The sequence below is a fragment of the Malaya genurostris genome, chromosome 2 (assembly GCF_030247185.1).
Source record: "Malaya genurostris strain Urasoe2022 chromosome 2, Malgen_1.1, whole genome shotgun sequence".
NCBI lineage: Eukaryota > Metazoa > Arthropoda > Insecta > Diptera > Culicidae > Malaya > Malaya genurostris.
This window is the reverse complement of record NC_080571.1, coordinates 202,031,351-202,051,315: the sequence shown is the minus strand read 5'-3', so window position 1 is coordinate 202,051,315 and position 19,965 is coordinate 202,031,351. Positions and strand designations below refer to the sequence as shown.

Sequence of the window (19,965 nt, the reverse complement as noted above, 5' to 3'; positions counted from 1 at the left end):
AGCAAGAGAGAGAATCGTTCGAATAGTTAAAACGTAAAACATGTCGATGAGTTCCGAAATCTCGGTTCCAACGATGTAATTTAATAACAGGAGGCAAACGGGATGGTTCGAGTACATTGAACGAAACTGTTCATAGCTACTCAAATGCAAATAGTTTGAGATTTCGAAGTACTCTGGGTTGATATAATTCGAATCGCGTTTGGGCCAACTGAAGACGTTTGGACTCAAATAAATAACCGAACTTGCAATTTGAAGCAATTGTCAAAATTTGGAGGTCGTTTCGAGAAAAATTTACACAAAATCTGTCTAAAAAATCCTTCAAATGTATGTATAGCATGGGAAAAGCTTATGAAAATTTTAAACCGGAAAAAAATCGACGTGATATATAGTAGAATTCAATGGTGATAAAATAATATTCTAGTGACATAGATTTTTTGTTACAGTATTATGCAAAATAAGTTATTATTATTTTATATTTTAACAGCTATCGTCTAGTCTCGGTCGACCAGGGAACGGTAAAATCGAGTAACAAGTCAAGATATTTTGTTTCGATGGCATAATCAGTTAATGATTAATATTTATTTAAAACTCAGGATACTACTTCTTTTTGCCTTTCTCATATAGAAAGGTTATGCAATCACTGTGAAAACCGACTTCAAAACCGAGGCCCGAATGGTGGAGTATCATATATTTTTCAACTCAGTTCGTCGAGTACGCAAAATGTCTATGTGCGTATGTAATATTTTTTGCATTCACTTTTCTCGGAGTTGCTGAACCGAATTCATGACCTTAAATTCAAATAAAAGGTTTGGTAACTCCATACAAAGTTCCTGAATTTTATTCGACTTCGACTTCCGGTTTCAGAATTACAGAGTGATATATACAAAAAAAAATGATAACAACACGGAAAGAAATGCTTTACTGCTGTCATGATTAGAAAATCATAAAACCAATCGTTTTAACTTATCATGAAACCATGGTTCGGAAATGCGTTACTTGAAGAATGCATTTATTTCAAATCTCGAACTCTAATTTTTTACCCGGATATCACTTTGAACCCTCTGCCTCGAGTGATGTGATAGATTGCCTAATAGATTAATGGTAAAGCAAAAAGAAGACATTGAAAAGCAAGACCTACTGAAAATGTTTACTTGTTCCTAAAGCATGTTCATTTAATAATCGTGTTGTTTTACCCACCGGCTGATAGAGAATTGAACATAACAATAAAATTGACATCATAAGAGACTAAGCACGGCTACACTTTTCATTTGACAAACATCAATGTTACATTTTGTTTGAATGTATTCTTACATATTTGATGTGACCGTTGTTGCTAGAATAATATTCCGAGAGTTAGCGTAAACCAAAACATAAATTCGATTGTGAATTTGGAATACCATCTAACGAAAATCAGAAAAACATTTTGTTCAATCACTTTGATTCATTTGTTTCATAGATATAACAACACAAGCTGTATTGATTTACCTAAATATTATAAATAAGACGATTTTTTGCACGAATTTGACATAGAGTTTTTTTTAAGAGGTTTGATTCACACGTGTTTTTTCATGCAGCTCGTTTGAGTGTTTAAATTCTGAAACACAAAATCAAATCTGAAGCAATGAACGCAAGTAAACACGTTATTTTAAGCGTCGTCGTTTTTCAAAAACATAATATTTTAATTGTTAATGACTCTGATTAAAAAAAGTTCGCCATTCTTTTCACTTAATTAATGTTGCAAAAATTAACATCGTAGCAGAAACACGTCTGAAGTTATACCCAACAACGTTAAGTGCGTTACGTTTAAATTTCAGCGAAATCAGTCCAAATAGATCGTGATCCGAGAAGTTTTAATCATGATGTATTATCATAACATGAAATCATATTATTTTCCCCAAATCATGACTCGTTTTGCTCATTTCTAGAATCTTTTCCCAGAGACGGCTGAACCGATTCTCATAAACTTAGATTCAAACGAGAGGAAAAATTGCCTCATACAAAGTTCCTGAATTTTATTTCGATTCGACTTCCAGTTCCGGAATTACACGGTGATTAGTGAATTTCAGATTACTTATTCATTTTTCTCAGAGGTGGCGTGACCGATTTTAACCCTCTTAGATTTAAATGACCGGCTCATAGTCCCAAACAAAACACTTAAATTTCATCAGGATCTATTTCTGGTTTCTGAATTATAGGTTGAAAATTATGTGTTAAAAATTTAATACCGTCACTTAAAGCGGCGAAACAAAAAACGTAAATCTATTTCTAATCTGGCCTCGAAACAATTTCGATTTCGGCTATCCTGGTTTCAGTTTTCCGATTCCTGAAGCACCGGAAATAGTGGTTTGTATATTCCAAAATGGATCTAACTCACTTTTCTCAACTATGGCTTGACCGATTTTTGTAAACTCAGGTTAAAATGAAAGGTCTCATAGTTCCATATCGAATTCCTGAATTTTGTCCGGATCCGACTTCCGGTTCCAAAATTACAGGATGAAGATTGTTAAAATATGTATATCGTCACTAAAAGCGGCTAAGTAAAACACGTAAAACAATTGCTAAACTCGCCTCAAAACTACTCTAATCGGTAGTCATTATCATTAGGTCCCCGGTTTCCGATTCACGAACGAAATTGTAGCCATAGACTCAAAAATGGATCCTAGTCCCTTTTCTCGAACCGGCTTCGATTATACCGGCTCCCGAACTCCGGTGGAACTCATATATGATATATGAAATAGAGATATGAAAAAGTCATCAATCATTACACCACTAGGTGGATTAAAACAGGCTTTATGTATATGTATTGTACCCACTTTTCCCTTTTTTCTGATTGGAGTAGGGGATTCTTTCTATGAAATAACTCAACAAAATTTATTTTTTTGAAACACAGTAAAATTTTTATTTATGTAAAAACGCAGTAAACTATACACTAATATTCCTATATTTCATTGAAACTTTCTGTACGACTTTTGCTAATAAAATCTAAAAGGTATTATCCTACTTACAACTGGACCGAAATGTTTGATAAATCTACAACGGCATCCAAATCGATAACCATGTTGTTACCGAATTCCAGCAATTTTTCCAGTCGGCTTTGAATAACTGAAAACGAAGGTCGATCAATGGGAAGAGCACTCCAGCAGGACAGCATCAGGTCGTACAGCTCTCCGTTGCAACTGGCAGGTTTTTCCATCCGGTAGCCTCTTCTCAGTTCCGCTATCAGATTGTTCGGTACCATCAACGGATACGGATTGGCGCCGAGGGTGCAAATTTCGTACAGCAAAACACCGAAAGACCAAACGTCACTTTGGGAAGTGTAGACTTGGTGGGTTAGCGACTCCAGAGCAAGCCACTTAACCGGTAGCTTTCCACTTCCAGTTTTTCGGTACAGGTTCTCCTGGTAGATGTCTCTGCTGAGACCAAAATCGGATATTTTCACTGTTTGATTACCGCACACCAGAACGTTTCGGGCAGCTAGGTCCCGGTGAACTACTTTATTACGAGCAAGGAACTCCATTCCGACAGCAATCTGCCTAGCAAAATCAAGTAACAGGTCACCGGTAATAGTAGGAATATCCGGTTTTTCGAGGTAGTAGCATTGGTTCTCAACCACACTTTGCTGTCGTGTGTCATTTTGTTCGCAGTAAGTGGATCTACGACATTGTCGACTATAATTTTGATGACCAGTTAAGTTGGCCATTTCTTCGTCTTCTAGTTTGTGATACAATCTATTCTCATAGTTTGGTCCGGTTGATTGCTCTGTAACAATAGATTTGTCGAAGCACATTTTTTTCTCATTCACGAATGATGTATTAAAATTGAAAACGTTTTCCGGTTTTTTGTGCGTTTCCAGAGCTGGTGTACGACATTCTTCTTTGAAGATTTTCGTTTTCAATAATTTATCCCATTCACAGCGCATATAATTCAACAGGTTCCCTTCGCTGCAGTATTCTGTCAGTAACATCATGTCCTCTACGCTTTGCGTGTAGTGGCCCAAAATGCACACTATATTTGGATGAGTTCCTACAGATTTCATCACTTCGATCTCCCGCCGAAATTCTTTGATCTCCTCTAAACTGGGAAACTCTTTCAACATCTTCACGGCCACGTCGTTTTGAGTTCCTATAGGCCGGATCAGGATACCCTTCCGCACCAATCCGAAAGCACCTTCTCCCAAAACATCGAGAAGTTGAATTTGTTCGAAGTTGATTTCCATCTCGTCATTGATCGGTGCAACGGATTGTAGAACCTCGCGCACATCGGTTCCCGGATCCGCCGGATCTTTCGATTGTGTTTCCTTGACGTATTCGATTCGTTGCTCGAACCTTTTCACTTTCGCCATTCTGAGGTATGTGAGTGTGTAAAGGAGAATGGCCACCAAAATCGTTACGATAGGTGTAACAATGATTGCCGTTATTCGTCCTGGAGTATAATAACTCGGAGGATAACGACCGGTGTAAAGAAGTTTGATAAAACTTTGCGTAACCGATCGATTATTGGCATGAACCGCAATAAGCACTTCGTATTGTGGTCCAATCATCGGAAAGGATTCAATCACGACCGTCGTTACATTCCCACTAACATTTCTGGATACAGAATTGGCCAGCTCATAGTTCACGGTCGGATTCAAATCGTACAACTGAATTGTGTAATATTCTGGTGTGTAACGGGGCTTGTTCCAAGTGATGTTAAAGGTGTAGTTTTTACCGATCAGGAATGTGGAGCTTACCTGAACATTTTCCGCCACCTCCGGAGCACAAAACTGTGCATTATTGTGCCACTCACTGCAGCTTGGCGTATGAAAGGTGTGCCAAAGTAGTTCACTTTCTAAGCTCGATATCCGCGTGTTCTTCGCCCGAATCGCCATCTCATATTCCGTGTTCAACTCCAGCGAACTAATGGTATAGTGGTACAGGTCTTCCGGTTGAAGAATGGCGATCGAGTTGAGTTGAGCATCGGACAGGTGACTAGAGTAATGCAGAATGTCGTAGTGACATGTCCTATCGGCGGCTGGTTTCCAAGAAATCACACCATCTACCAGGGATTGGTTCTTCTGATTGGTGCGATATTTGATGACCTCGATGCTGGTGATCGCTCCTGGTCTGTAGTCGAATGGTAGTGTGCTGAACTCACTTTCCACCGTGCTGAATTGATTATCTAACAATGCTGTCACACTTAAACGATAGTTTGTACTCGGAATTAGACTGTCGATTTTGATCAGTGTTTCATTCGTCACATAAGTAACTTGCTCACTTTGGCTAGTGGAACTTTGATGCACAGTAATTATGTAAATTGGCGATTTTGCTTGTATTTTACTAGTAGAAGAATCGCTTTCTTCATTGTTATTTTTAATATTGGAAATAGAATTCACTTCCACACGACTGCGTGAACTCCTTAACTGTGCTATTCTACCATTCTGAAGAACATCACTCGTTGCAATTTGATGAGTTTTTATTACAAAACTTGAACTATCGCGACAAACCAACTTGGTTCTAATGGCGGAATCTTTGGATTGAATAAGCTGCATTTTTAGGAGCGATGTATCTTTCGAACAATGATTAAAACACGATGTTAAAGATTCTTTATGGCTTGACATACACTCAGAAGTGCAAGATCCTGTGCTGAGAAGTTGTTCCACATCCTGTTCACTGTGTAATACAAACTGTTCGCATTGAGTGAAGTGCAGAAAAACTTGCACTACGAAGAACACCGCAAGAAACCTCGAACACATGGCGAATATGTTCTGTGTTTCAGTTCTCCTAATCGATGGTGATTGGTTAGTTTCGGATACTTGCGATTTCAGAACTGTTTCTCAAATCTTTCCAGTCGACACATTTTATAGTCAAAAATACAGGTAAAATAATGGATATTTACCCGTCGTCAGCAATTGCTGACAAATTTGTAAGGTAGATGACGTTCAACAAACATTTTACCTAACGAGAGAAAAAATAACAATATAATGACGGTTGACAAACATCCAGGTAAATTGAATGCAATGAAATTTCTCTAGTTACGAACACAATTCTAAGAAAGGCTTTTCGATTGTTTTATTTTCCGGTGTAACTAGTTTAGGTAGATACAAATGTATTGCGAAGCAACAGCAAAATATAACTCCAATATGAGAGTTTTTCTCTTTTTGTTGTGTTGTATTAGTAAATGCGGTTCACAAACAGGTAAACTTGAATGCAATGCAATGAAACTTAGAAATGTTTATAGCATGATTTATGTATAGTAAAATTTGATAGTAGAAATTGTTTTAAACTTCCGGGACAAAATGAATAAATGAAAATTTTAGGATATATTTTGAGTTCTATGGAAATTGTTACGTAAGCTTTTAAATTATTCTAAATCCTCTTCAAAAACCAATCTAGTTTTCACAGATGCATTGAAAAGATTTATGAAAATGACAAAAACATTTTCGAGATCTGTATAAAAGCCTAGAAAATCTATCACAGATTTGTATTTATTTTTAACTTCCGACTCCTACACACTCAAAACCGATCCTCGGGCTCAATATAATGGAATGCCGAAATAGATCAGCGATTATAAATTTTATTTATTGTTCTTTAATTCAAATGCTCTTTGTCGAGGTTCGGTCAGACCATATTTTGATATCACGATAAAGCGCATCTTTTTGTCTAAGTTTGGCATAATAGATTGCAGAACTTGACAATTAATAACAAGTATGCCGAAATCAGCGAACATTTTGAACAGTGTTTTAGCTTTTACCGAAGTTCGGTGAAACACTTGTCAACTGATGTCACTGAACGTTTTTGCGTAGCACCACGTCACCATTTCTCGTGGAATTACAAATTGCGTGAAGGCTGAAGATATGTCGATACTTCGTGAAAAGATGAGTGAAAATAATCCATACCCCTTCCATTAAGTGAAATTTGAAAGTAAGTATCTACTATTAATTCTTATTCAAATTCGGCTATAAGTGACATTTACCGATTTCAAGATTACCGAGATTCTCAGTAAATAGACATTTGAGCGAAACGATTATCCAGTACTCGGCGGTGCAAATCTCGGAAACTTTTTCGTCGCGACTCAGCAAAAAAATTTAAGCATGTATTGAAATCACAGATGCGTTACACATCCGAAACTATTACTTAATCACATGTCTGATCAAAACGAACTAAAAATATTGTTCGTGTATCTGAAAGGTAATCATGAAATTTTCGAAATCGAAAAAATAATTTTTGATGCCAAAAGTCTTAGAATTGCATGAAACGTCGAGATTTATTGTCATCTCGAAAAAAATTTGTTTGAAAATATCGACTTTCTGGGACTTTCTGGGAATTTTTCTAAGTCCCAGAAAGTCGATTTTTTCAAAAAAATTTTTTTGAGATAACACTAAATCTCGACTTTTCATGCAATTTTAAGATTTTCGGCATCAAAAAAAAATTTCGATTTCGGAAATTTCATCGAAAATTTTCAAACTTTAACCGCTGGGCAGCACCCCTTACCCATATCCGATTTAGCATTTTTCGAGGTGCTTAAACTTTTGAGCACTAGCGCTTTACGAAATTAGAGGTGATCCTAAAATATTGGCACTTTTATATGTATAAGAGCGGTAAAAATCAACGCGTTTTGTCGGTTACGTCACTTATACCATCATATCTCCGGAACAAAAAGTCACAGCCGTTTGATTTTTGAACTTGATCAATGGCCCAACAGTAGCTTTCAAACGAGCTCAAGTTTGTTAAAATCGGTTCAGTCATCTCTGAGAAAATTGAGCGCGTTCAAATATCTTCTAAAAGTACACACACACATACACACACAGACATTTTCCGATCTCGTCGAACTGAGTCGAATGGTATATAACACTATGGGTCTCCGAGGCTCCGTTCGAAAGTCGGGGTTTTCAGCAATTCTAATACCTTTCTATAGAGGAAGACAAAAAGAGACATCTAACTACTGAAAATGTTTACTTGCTTGAGGTATATTCATTTCATAATTGTTTTGTTTTACTCACTGGCTGACAACATAAAGATAATTAACCGGAAATTGATATCAGAAGAGACTAAACAACACGGCTAGATTGATAGTATCTATTAACTTTCTCCGGAAAGTATTAGATTATAGACCGGTAGCGGTACCAAAATTAGTCAAGAACGGATCCCCTACATTCTTGCTGGTTCTTCTCGAGGTCTACTTTTGGTTGCTCTATTTCAACATTGTTTTTCTAAGTTCTTTGTTGTTAGCTTATAAAATTATTTTTGTTTCGTGCGCATTGGTGCGTTCGGCCTGTTACGTAGCGACAAATTGAATCAACCTACCCGATAGCAAGAAAGATAAATAAAAGAAATAGGCCGGGCCACAGTCTTATAATCTGTTCAAATTAACAGAATTCAATACTGTTGGCTTGAGAGTAGGAGGAGATTCTAATCATTTTTATGTTTCAATATCTTAATCATTTGTAGTATTTAATCCTATTTGCAGAAGAATGAGAAGACCGTCCGCCAGACCAGAAATTCATACTCCGAGATAAGGAATATATTGTAAATAAAAGTAAGATAAATTGATTTGAAAAACGCGTGTTTAACATGACACTATTGTACGTAGTTTTAAGATTTGTAAATAAAGGTTGAGTTTTTTTTTAAAACGCTGGAAAGGTACCTTTCATTAAGAAGAAAGAAATCTCCAGGACAATTCCAATATGGCATGTAGGTAAAATAACCAAATTTTGATTTGGTGTGTGAGTGTATGTGACAAATAATGTCACTCAATTTTCTCAGAGATGGCTGAGCCGATTTTCACAAACTTAGACTCAAATGAAAGATCTTAAGGTCCCATACAAAGTTCCTGAGTTTCCTACTAGTAGTTTGGATCCTACTTCCGGTTCCGGAATTACAGGGTGATATGCGCCAACAAAAGGAAACAAATAGTCACACACGTTTCTCAGAGATGACTGAACCGATTTACACAGACTTAGATTCAAATGAAAGGTCTTATGGCCTAATAAAATTTTCTTTAATTTCCTTTGAATCCGACTTCCGGTTCCGAAATTACAAGGTTGTGCAAATTTATTAAAAAATGCGCACTCAGTTTTCTCCGAAATTTTTCAACCGATTTTCACAAACTAAACAGCAAATAAAGGGTCTTAAAATTCTTGAAAAAGTTCCTGTAAAGTTGTTCCAGATCCGACTTCCGGTTCCGGTATTACAGTGCGATTAGTAAAAATTTTCAATTTCACGAGTATTTTTTCACAAGCGATGACGAAATGAGGTGCACATTTTTATAAAACTCAATGCTAAATTCATCTAGTTGGCAGACCTTGTTGGTTAGAAAATATAAAAAAAACTACTTTGCGACTACTAGTCGCCGGTTATCGCTTCCGAAAGCACCGATAATAGTAAAGAAAATCTTCAAAAATGGAACCCACTTCGATTTCTCAGCAACGGGTAAACCATTTTCACGAATAATGATTCAAATTAAAGCTCTCATTGTCTTTAAATATACTGTGCAATTTCATCCAGATCCGGTTCCGAAACTATAGGGTATTCAAGTTGTCATTCAATGACGATGCAAATCTAGTACGCGACGGTAGGTGCGGCTTTGCTCCGTTCGCAGCGTGCTTTGTTCAATTCTTTATAGCGTGAAGGGTTGCCACATTTAAATTCATATTTGTTGAGTGAAAAACTTGTAAATTTTTAAGTCTTTTATTTAATTTAATTGAAAATCATGATAACGATGCTTTTCTATGAAAGTACACTTGTTGTCTTTCTCATATAGAAAGTTTATGCAATCACTTGAAAAATTGACTAATGAAGATTGGCGCAGAGGGATAAGTGTTCTATATCATTCGACACAGTTCATCGAGCTGAGCAATGTATGTTTCTGTGCGTGTATGTGTGTGAGTATGTGTCAAATAATGTCTCTCATAAAATAAAAAATCTCGTAGTTCCATGGGTTGTTATTGAATTTCACTTCGCCGTTTAGAACGATGATGCAAAAAAAAATCTTCTAGATTTGGCGTAAAACTGATTCAATTTGTGGCTATATTAGTTACTTACTAAACGAACCGACTTCAGCTATACTGTTTTCAAGTTTCAGGTTCCAGAAGTACCGAAAATAGTGGTCAAAAAGTCTAAAACGAGACTCACTCAATTTTCTCAGAGATGATTGGATCGATTTCCACAAACAGGCTCACATAAAAGTCTTATAGTCTCATAGCTTGCTGTTTAATTTCATGCGGGTCCGACTTCCGGTTCGAGAACTATAGGGTAAAGTGTGTTTAATCATTTAGTACGACGTTGCAAAATAAAGAAAAATTCCTAATAACTTATTAGGTTATGTTAGTTTATATCCAAAGAAAGTTTCTTATTTTATTCAAGAATGATGAAAAATTTCTTCACGGAATCTTCTAGTGATATTTTTGATAATATAAGTAATATGAGAAAAGCCTCATTACACTACTATGTGGATTAAAAAAGGTTCCTTAATTCAATATTAATATTTAAACAAAAACATTATTACTTCCCGCAATATTTCTTACGCAAGATCAAAAGTGGCCACTTATGCTCCGGTCTCTCCTACTCTGGAAACGTAAGCCACAGTTGAATCGTAGAATGGTCTTTACACGGAACCGCAAAACAACCTAATTTCAAGTACATTCCACCCAATTTGGGGGTTCCGTTCAATAACCTATTTTTTGGTAAAGTGGATCTAGGTAGTTTCCGTAAAGCACGTGGGAAAAAATACTTAAAGATTAGTTATATCTACTCAATGGTAAGTTATATTTACTCTACAGTTGAGTCGTATTGACTCAATTTCAAGTTGGTACGGTTTACTTAATTTTGGCTTATTGAACGAAACTCTCGCTGTTGGGTGGTTTTGCTTTTTGTATTTTGACAACTATGGAAGGAGCGAACGGAAGAAAAGATTCAAAAGAACTCAAAATTAAGTGAAAAGTACTCAAATAATAGGTAGTTTTTATTTTCGTGTACTTTACGATGCGCGTCTGTCTGTTCCGAACTAATATTAGCGTACCCAGGAAAAAAATTTTGGGGGATGTTTCCGAACATGTTGATGTTTCAGAACATGAATACGAATTGATATGTGTATATAATCGCTTGAAAAAATTTTAATTATAAAGTTGTTTGTTGAAAATTATTTGTTATATAATTGACTTAAATATTTAAGGAGAAGACGCTATTCTTTGACGATACAAGTCTGTTAGCCACAAGTAGAAATCTAAGAGTGATCTGCAGTCGCCTACAAAGTAGTTTAAATATTTTCAGTCATTATCTGTCAAAATGGAAAATTAAACCAAACGCCGCAAAAACGCAATTAATTATCTTTCCTCATAAGCCAAGTGCTTCTTTTCTTAAACCAAACAATAATCACATTCTCAAATTGAATGGCTTGGAATTGACATGGACTGATCAAGCTAAATATTTTGGTTTAACGTATGACAAAAAAATCACTTCCAAAGATCACATTGAAGGAATCCAGACAAAGTGTAATAAATATATTAAATGTTTATATCCTCTTATAACTAGAAATTCTAAGCTCTGTCTGAAAAACTTCTAGATTATTTGATTTATATTAAATGTATATGTTATATATGTATAAGAAGGGAAATTTTTTAAACTAGTAGACGGCGAAAGATCTAAAAGCTAAAACCATGTAGGAATAAACATTCATTTTCATACGATTCTTTGGAAAAAAAACTCATGTCGTGGTTTATACCAACAATATTTGCAAGATTTCAATACGAAATGTTTTGATTATGAATTGAAAGTATTCAGATTAATTTAACTTGAATTATACTTTAGAAGAAATTCGCTGTGTGCCTGATCCGAGAGATATTAATAATGGCGTACTACCAGAATATGAAATAACAATATTTTCCTCAAATCATGACTCATGCTGCTCATAGATAGGATCGGAGTTTTGCCCATGCATGGTTCATATAGGAATCGTTGCACTAATAGCACTCATGTGTCAGGTAGACCAGATCTATATCGACTTGAACTTGCTCGTTCTACCTACCGTTAACAGAGTTTAAAAAAATAATATTCGAATTAAATGATCTGCTTGCATTTAGGTATACGGAATAGGTATGAAATTCGATCAACACATCGCACAGACAGTATTAATTGTTTCCTGTGCCTACCTACGTGGGAACATTCGTATATAAGTGGTCCTTCCGAAAAGTGCATCATCAAAAGGCTTGAGTTTGTTGGAAATTGAACACTTAATATAAATACAAAAACGATGGTTTTGATATCGTTCGCGTCCTTATTTCTTTTGGTTGTTGTTTTTCGTGACATTAATGCACAACAACCAGTGTACTGCAGAACACCCACTAATGAACGAGGGCAGTGTGTTTTACTGTCAGAATGCAGCTTCGTTCAACGGATTCTTAACCAAGCCGTTCTGTTTAAAGACGATCTAAAATACGTCCAAGCAAGTCAATGTGGTGGTCATAATGGTAGTATTCGGGTTTGCTGTGCCAATCCAGCTGTAGTTTCGTCTTCTGTAGGACAACCAGTGAAAACGAAAACCGGGAAACTTTTACCAGCAGCCCCAGCTTGCGGAGTTCAGTACAGTGACCGAATTGTGGGTGGTGAAAGAACGGGGATAACTGATTTCCCCTGGACCGCTAGAATTCAACATTACGACGAACGTCACAGTGATTATGCATTTCACTGCGGAGGATCCTTGATCAATAGGCGTTACGTACTAACTGCAGCCCATTGCATCTCTGGAATACCGGCTAGTTGGACAATCAGTGCAGTTCGTCTGGGAGAATGGGATGTTTTTACTGATCCTGAATGCAAGAATGGCGACGACGATTGCTACGATCCGGTGCAGGATATCAAAGTAGAAAAAGCGATCGTACACGAGAAATTTATCAACACCCGACTGCAGGTGCACAACGACATTGCTTTGCTGAGAATGGTGCGAGAGGCGCGGCTTTCGCAAACCGTTGCACCGATTTGTTTACCGTTGGACGAAAGGTTCGCAAAACGACGCTACGAAGGGTTGAGAATGTTAGTGGCCGGTTGGGGTCAAACGGAGCTTGAAGGCAGCAGTCGTTACAAACTGGTCGTGGGCGTCAATGGAGTATCAGAACAGCATTGCCGAAGACAGTATTTAACCGCCAATATCAATGATAAACAGATATGTGCCGGCGAAGAGGCTGGTAAGGATTCCTGCAAGGGTGATTCCGGTGGTCCACTGATGGACGTGGTTGTGGTGGGAAGTGAGGTCGTTCACTATATAGCTGGTGTGGTAAGTTTCGGAAAGCAGTGTGGCATGAAAGGAGTACCCGGGGTGTACACCAAGGTGAACCGTTTCAGCGACTGGATTTTGAAAAATCTTGAACCGTAATCGAAGGAAGTGCTTGAGCAGGGAACATCTTACGACTTCTGGGGTCGAAAAATACCATTGAATGTGATTAAAATATAGTAGAATGTTATGTAGTTTAGGATAATCAATGTCTGACGAAATACGATAGTACAAAATACATTAAAGTAAGTTAGTAACGAATAATAGATATAATGAAATTAAAAATTATTCAGAAAAAAATAAAAAATTGAAGTATTCTTCTCATTTTTGCATTGAGGAATGTGCATTCTATGCATAGCAAAAAATTATGAAATTTATAGGAAACGCAAATCCACATATGACACAATTCCTAAGAACGAAATCCGTGAAACGACTGAATTTTACAAGAATGATATAATTATACGTCAAACATACATAAATTTACATGTTTTAGCACTTAAAAATATGTCAGAATGCATTAAATATAAGATATATTTACTATAAAATTGAGTTATTTTTGATGCTCACATATGTCGGTCTCAGAAGACATAAAATTTACACGATTTTTTTTCTAGGTGGGTGGTTATTAAGCTAACCAGATCAAAGTCGTCAAAGTTGTGGGGTGAGAAATCTCAATTCAGTCTGAATTCGAATAATGATGTCTTATTTTTCAAGATATCGAATATCTTGTTGTTGTTTAGTTTGAGTTTGATCATTTGGATGGATTAGTTAGGCCTATTAATCGATTGATCGAACTAAAGAATCGATTAGTAACTAAATACTAAATGGTCAAAGTTATAAAAAAACGTTTGGTAGTATACTCGAAAAATCACATTATTTTTACGAGAAAAGTTATGTGAATATTAGTTTTTAATGGACTAGCATTTAGAACACAGATGAACAAATTTGTAAATTTGCACATAATTTGAGCAGACAATTAGAGCAGACATAAAGTTACTTTACAATTCTGTACGTTTCAATATAATTTAATCGCAAAACTAAGCGTTAATTGAATTAATTAATTCGATTCAATCCGAGTTAGTTTTGTATCGATGGTGCCACACCAAAACATAATGAAATTTACAGGTGACGCAGATCTACATATGACATAATTTATAAGAAAGTAGTCCGAAAAATGACTGAATTTTACAAGAATGATTGAAATATGTGTCAAACATAACCCATTTTCCAAGCGGGTGGGTAATTTTACATGTTTTAGCTCTGAAAAATATGTCAGAATGCATTGAACATGTGTTAGATCAACTATAAAAATGAATCGTTTTTGACGCTCGAAAATGTCGGTCTCAAAAGACCGAAATTTACACGATTTTTTCTAGGGTGTACAGACCAAGAAAATTTTACATCTTTATAGATGCAAAAGAAAGGAGCGTCGCGATTTACTTACATTCACAATTTAAAGCATGTAAAGATAAGCCATATCATTAATTTTACAGCTGAAGCTTACATCGATACAGACGAAAAATTTATCTTTACATGTTAGAAAATATAATATTGTATCATAAACGAATAGATTACGGCATGCTTGAATTTACGTCAAACACTTATCATACATGTCTATTCCATGTTACTCATAATTTACATGTCGTATAAATTTCATTATTTTTCTGTGAATCTTCTCGATGCTTAATCCAAGAGTTACGTCTTTCATAACTAAAATGCAGTGAGTATTCATATAACTAGATAAAAAATTTTTATTCAAAACTGCTGCAAACTGCTAGATAAAAAATTTTTATTCAAAAATTGGTAGACATCACACTAAATTAAAATGTATTTCACATCATATTTTGGCAGTATTCATATGAAATCATGATATTATCTACACAGAAAAAAATAATTAAATTTACACAACATGCAATTCAAAGATACTTTGAAATAGACATCAATTGAATCACAAATTTGATTGAAAACCATCATTGATGTAAAAGCGAATTAGAATGCCTTGATTTTTCAATGAATTATACATAATATTATAGAACTTATAGAACTTTACAGACTTCTAGTGTAATTTGCATTCGGCTACCATTAGTCGCCATGTGGATTTATATGCATCAATAATCAATCGATCCGATATGTGCTTCTATGGCACAGTCGATTACTACCGTGCTATGCGAGCTAATGTTTCTCGGTTCAAGTCGCGCTGTTTCTATCGATTTTTTGTTTTTTATTTCATTCGATTTCAAGCCATGTGATTTTCAAATCACATGATTTAACATGTTCTTGAATATAAATTTGAGTGAAATACGACACTCCATTTATGTGCATGTTGTAAGATGTAAAATCACTAGATTTTTTCGAACTGTGTGTGTACACTCTAGAAAAAATGAAATATACGCTTGATGTAAATTCATACATATCGTATTTTCCTCTAAAATGACACAAAACTACATGTATTAACTTGTAAAAATAATATTATTCTTGCATCGAATCAAATTTCAGCTAAATTAATTGTGACACTAACTGATTTATGTTTACATGCTTTGAATCGTAAATTTGTGAATTACGACGCTTCTTTGATGTGCATCTATAAAGACGTAAATTTACACGATTGTTTCTTAGTTTGTATGATAATTCTGTGCAAGCTTATTCCATACCACTTCTAGGTGTAATCGAGATTTTCTCACATTCCCATATACATAAAAAAAATAGAGGTTTTACCATGGGATCGTTCATAAACCACGTAGACTAAAAACTGGTATTTTTTACCCCCCCTCCCTCCTCGTAGACTTTCATAGACTTTCCAAATAACATCCAACACCCCCCCCCCGTGAATAAAATCACGTATTATGTAAACAACTGTTCGTGGGCATACGATTTTTAGACGAGGAACGATAAGGTAGTGAGTTAACACACAGTTTTAATGTTTTTGTAATATCTTTCATAACCAATAAACTTACAGTTTCCCTTGAAAAAGACCATAACCAGTGGTCGAAACGTCGGGCAGTATATAACAGCCGTTCTTATTTAACAGACCGGTAAAGCCGAAACCATAATTATTGCAAAATTAAAATTAACAATTTTATGGGTGGAAATAGTTGATTGGTCAACCTCTGGGATGTAGTTTTAGGCAAATGTTTACTTCCGCAATTCCAATCATTTTGATTTTTCAAATCCGTTTTTGGTTGAAAGACTTCACGACAGAACAAAAATATGAATAACTTTTTAGACTTTCTCGCGATTTAGTTTTTTCATAATTAATTTCTTTTCCTTATTCGTGATCTATGATATAGATGAGTAGCAAATTTTGTCATCCTACTTACCTTATGATCAAAAAAGAACCGGAATTTTCATTTTAAAATTCCCGCGCTTATCAAATCGGTAAACTTTAATTCTCTCAACGTTGGCAACACTTTTATACACATTCTGTCAAATTTTGACGCATATCGTACGATTAGTTTTTGTTTGGCGTCTATACAAAGAAGTTGAAAAATTTTCGTGTGGCGATTTTTATAATGGATGAAAATTTAGAACAATGGCTCGCCTTCGAAGCGCCATTCGGTCGATTGTTGTGCGGTTTCGACGTCATATTCATAGATCCACACCTCATCACCAGTTATGATGCATTCGATGAATGTGTGGTCACTATCTGCATTGGAAATCATCTCTTTGGCCACATCAACACGACGCTGTTTTTGAATGAAATTCAGCTTTTTTGGTACCAGCCGAGAAGCGACGCGTTTCAAACCCAAAACATCAGTTAAAATGTGTTCGGCTGATCCATAAGAGATGCCCAACAACACAGCAATCTTTCTAACCGGTACAGAATGATTTTGCAACACGATTTGCTTCGCTGATTCAATGTTTCCTCAGTAACAGATGTTGTTGGGCGGCCAGGAATCTCATCATGATCCAAGCTTGTACGACCACCTTTGAAGCGTTTATACCACTCGTATGCCTGTGTTTTTCCTAGACACGACTCACCAAAGGCCTTTTCTAACATTTTCAACGTTTCGGAACACTTAAATCCATTTGCAACATAAAATTTGATGCACGCACGTTGTTCTAAATTTTCATCCATTATAAAAATTGCCACACGAAAATTTTTCAACTTCTTTGTATAGACGCCAAACAAAAACTAATCGTACGATATGCATCAAAATTTGACAGAATGTGTATAAAAGTGTTGCCAACGTTAAGAGAATAAAAGTTTACCGATTGGACAAGCGCGGGAATTTTAAAATGAAAATTCCGGTTCTTTTTTTATCATAATGTAAATGCTACATGACGCAAAGGAAAAACACTGTGGTAGCCTTTTTTTCAAAGCGTATGTGATTTTCCACAAGAAATTAAGGTGAGGTTTTGGCTCAGTGTGAAGATCTGTGATGCTTTGCTTAAATTTTTTTCGAATTTATGTTTAATATTAGCTCAATGAAGAATGGGATAATAAGACTTTTTGAATGATAAGAGAAAGGCATTATCACACTACTCTAGAAATTCATTCGTAGATTAATAAACCACACTCAGAAAAATCCTCACTTCAATGCTACGTGAAAACGTATGTGATTTTTATCTATAGTACTTTTCTTGTGATACTTTTGTGAAGTATAGGTAGCACAGAATGAACTCATGAACTCTTAGTCCTCATTTGTATCTTTTTTCGTGACTTTTTTCGTAGATTGTATAGAATGATTTTGTGAAATTTATACGAAGTTCATTTGAATTGTACTGCAAAATTAATTTCATCTGAACTTACTTTTTACCAGAATTTTACGCAATAGTCACATTATTTTCATGTAATTGTTACTAAGTTCTATATTGAATCTTAATAATGTATATTGGTACTAAAAACTAACAAATTTCATAGCCCCTATTGGACATAACATTGCGATAAAATTTCGTTCGCACGCAGATATTCTGAAAATTTTATTTTTAAATTAAATAAAATTTCGTTTCGGCTGAATAATTGGTGAATACTATAAGAAATACAGAACGCATTGTTATAAATGGAGCAAACATTTGAAGGAATGCATTCAGCTGGAATTAGTAGTTCAAGAGGGTTATACCTATATGTGATTTCGTTAATCCACTTTTAGAAGATTGATGTGCTGGACCACAAAGACCACTGAAGAAAAAAAACCTGTTTTAATCCACCTAGAGGTGTAATGATGCCTTTCTCATATCAATCATACCATCATATACCACAGAACCTTTCATTTGAACCTAAGTTTGTGAAAATCTATCGCGCCATCTATGAGAAAAGTTAAAACACATATTTTCATTTTTTCGAACATTTTACCCCATAATTCCGGAACCGGAAGTCGGATCCAATAATATTCAAGAATTTTGTATGGGACCACAATACCTTTCATTTGAATCTAAGTTTGTGAAAATCGGTTCAGCCAAATTAGTGCAAAAAACGGTTTTACCATGTTAGTGCAAAAAACGTTATACACACATACACACACACACACACACACACACACACACACACACACACACACACACACACACACACACACACACACACACACACAGAGACATTTTGCGTACTCGACGAACTGAGTCGAATGGTATATGATACTCGGCCCACCGTTCACCCTCGGTTTTCACAGTGACCTTTCTATATGAGAAAGGCAAAATCAATATTGTATTGTGATTCAGTTTCGTATTTTTGGTGCACAGAATTCGCGTAATACCAATTGGTCATGCAAACAAGTGCAAGTTGATGTTTTGGTTTCATAGAGCCATGTCGTAAACTCAATAAATGGCTTATAAATTTTTTCTTCAGCTTGGTATTAATGTTAGATCTGCAAGTATAATAGAAATTAGCTAGACTTCATAAATCCCGATAAAATTAATGAGCAATTATCACTGTGATTAATACCGTAGAAGGGTAAAAAAGGATTTGGCCTATGTTGTTTGATAGAGACTTTTCAACAGACGCCACATTGCGAGCGCAATATGAACATATGGCTGATAAAATGAATTCAAATAAGTGCATGACTCATAAAAAATATGTGACAACAGAAATAATTCTGACATATGGTTCATTTCATATTCAATCATGATCCGATGGTTGTAAAGAAGATCACCTAAACTCCGATGACAAAGCCATTTTTTAAATCTATGTATTTTTTCACATAAGATTAACGTGTGGATTTTTTTTAGTACAGATCATTGATTCAGCTAATTCACAAAAGTGTGCTTCAACGCTTATATCGCTAATTCGGTAACATTTCCAGAACCAAAAGTGTCAAAGTAATTTATGGCAATCATTAATCATTAAACCCTTTGTAACTTTCAAATGAACCTTTTCCGAAGTAGGTTGAATTATCTTCGAGAAAGGTGTACGGTTTAAAGAGATTGCCCACTCTTCATTCTGTTTTATCTCCGGAACAGGAAGTGTCCAATATGATCTATTTACACTAGACTTGTGGCCTCATTGAAGCTTTCTAACGAACCCTATATTGTAGAAATCAGTTGAGTCATTATTATGATGAACCATTTGAACGTGATCTGTGACCATATCATTGCTTTCAAGTGAGCTCAAGTTTATCGAAATCGGCTAGACTAGGAATGCATTTGCATGACTTAGCATTTTCGTCTTTGTTGACTGAGAGCAAATGTTCCACATACATTGTCTCAAAATAACGTCACTCCAGCAATCTGTGCACTTTTCTTTAGCTATACATAAGATTTCTCGTTCGACTCCCAAAGCTTTGGGCA

The 19,965-nt window shown here is 35.6% G+C and overlaps 2 protein-coding genes across 2 annotated transcripts; one reads left to right on the top strand and one right to left on the bottom strand.

The window, feature by feature from the left end:
• Positions 1-3,001: 3,001 nt before the first annotated feature.
• On the bottom strand, positions 3,002-5,527 carry LOC131429094 (tyrosine-protein kinase receptor torso-like). Its single transcript, XM_058593143.1, has one exon. It carries the CDS (start codon positions 5,525-5,527, stop codon positions 3,002-3,004), a length of 2,526 nt encoding a protein of 841 aa, XP_058449126.1.
• Positions 5,528-12,225: 6,698 nt separating this feature from the next.
• LOC131429093 (melanization protease 1-like) lies at positions 12,226-13,344 on the top strand. Its single transcript, XM_058593142.1, has one exon. The coding sequence runs from the start codon at positions 12,226-12,228 to the stop codon at positions 13,342-13,344; it is 1,119 nt and encodes a 372-aa protein (XP_058449125.1).
• Positions 13,345-19,965: the final 6,621 nt, after the last annotated feature.

Coding starts and splice junctions, on each gene's coding strand:
- LOC131429093 (XM_058593142.1), top strand. CDS start 12,226: ATGGTTTTGATATCGTTCGCGTCCTTATTTCTTTTGGTTGTTGTTTTT.
- LOC131429094 (XM_058593143.1), bottom strand. CDS start 5,527: ATGCAGCTTATTCAATCCAAAGATTCCGCCATTAGAACCAAGTTGGTT.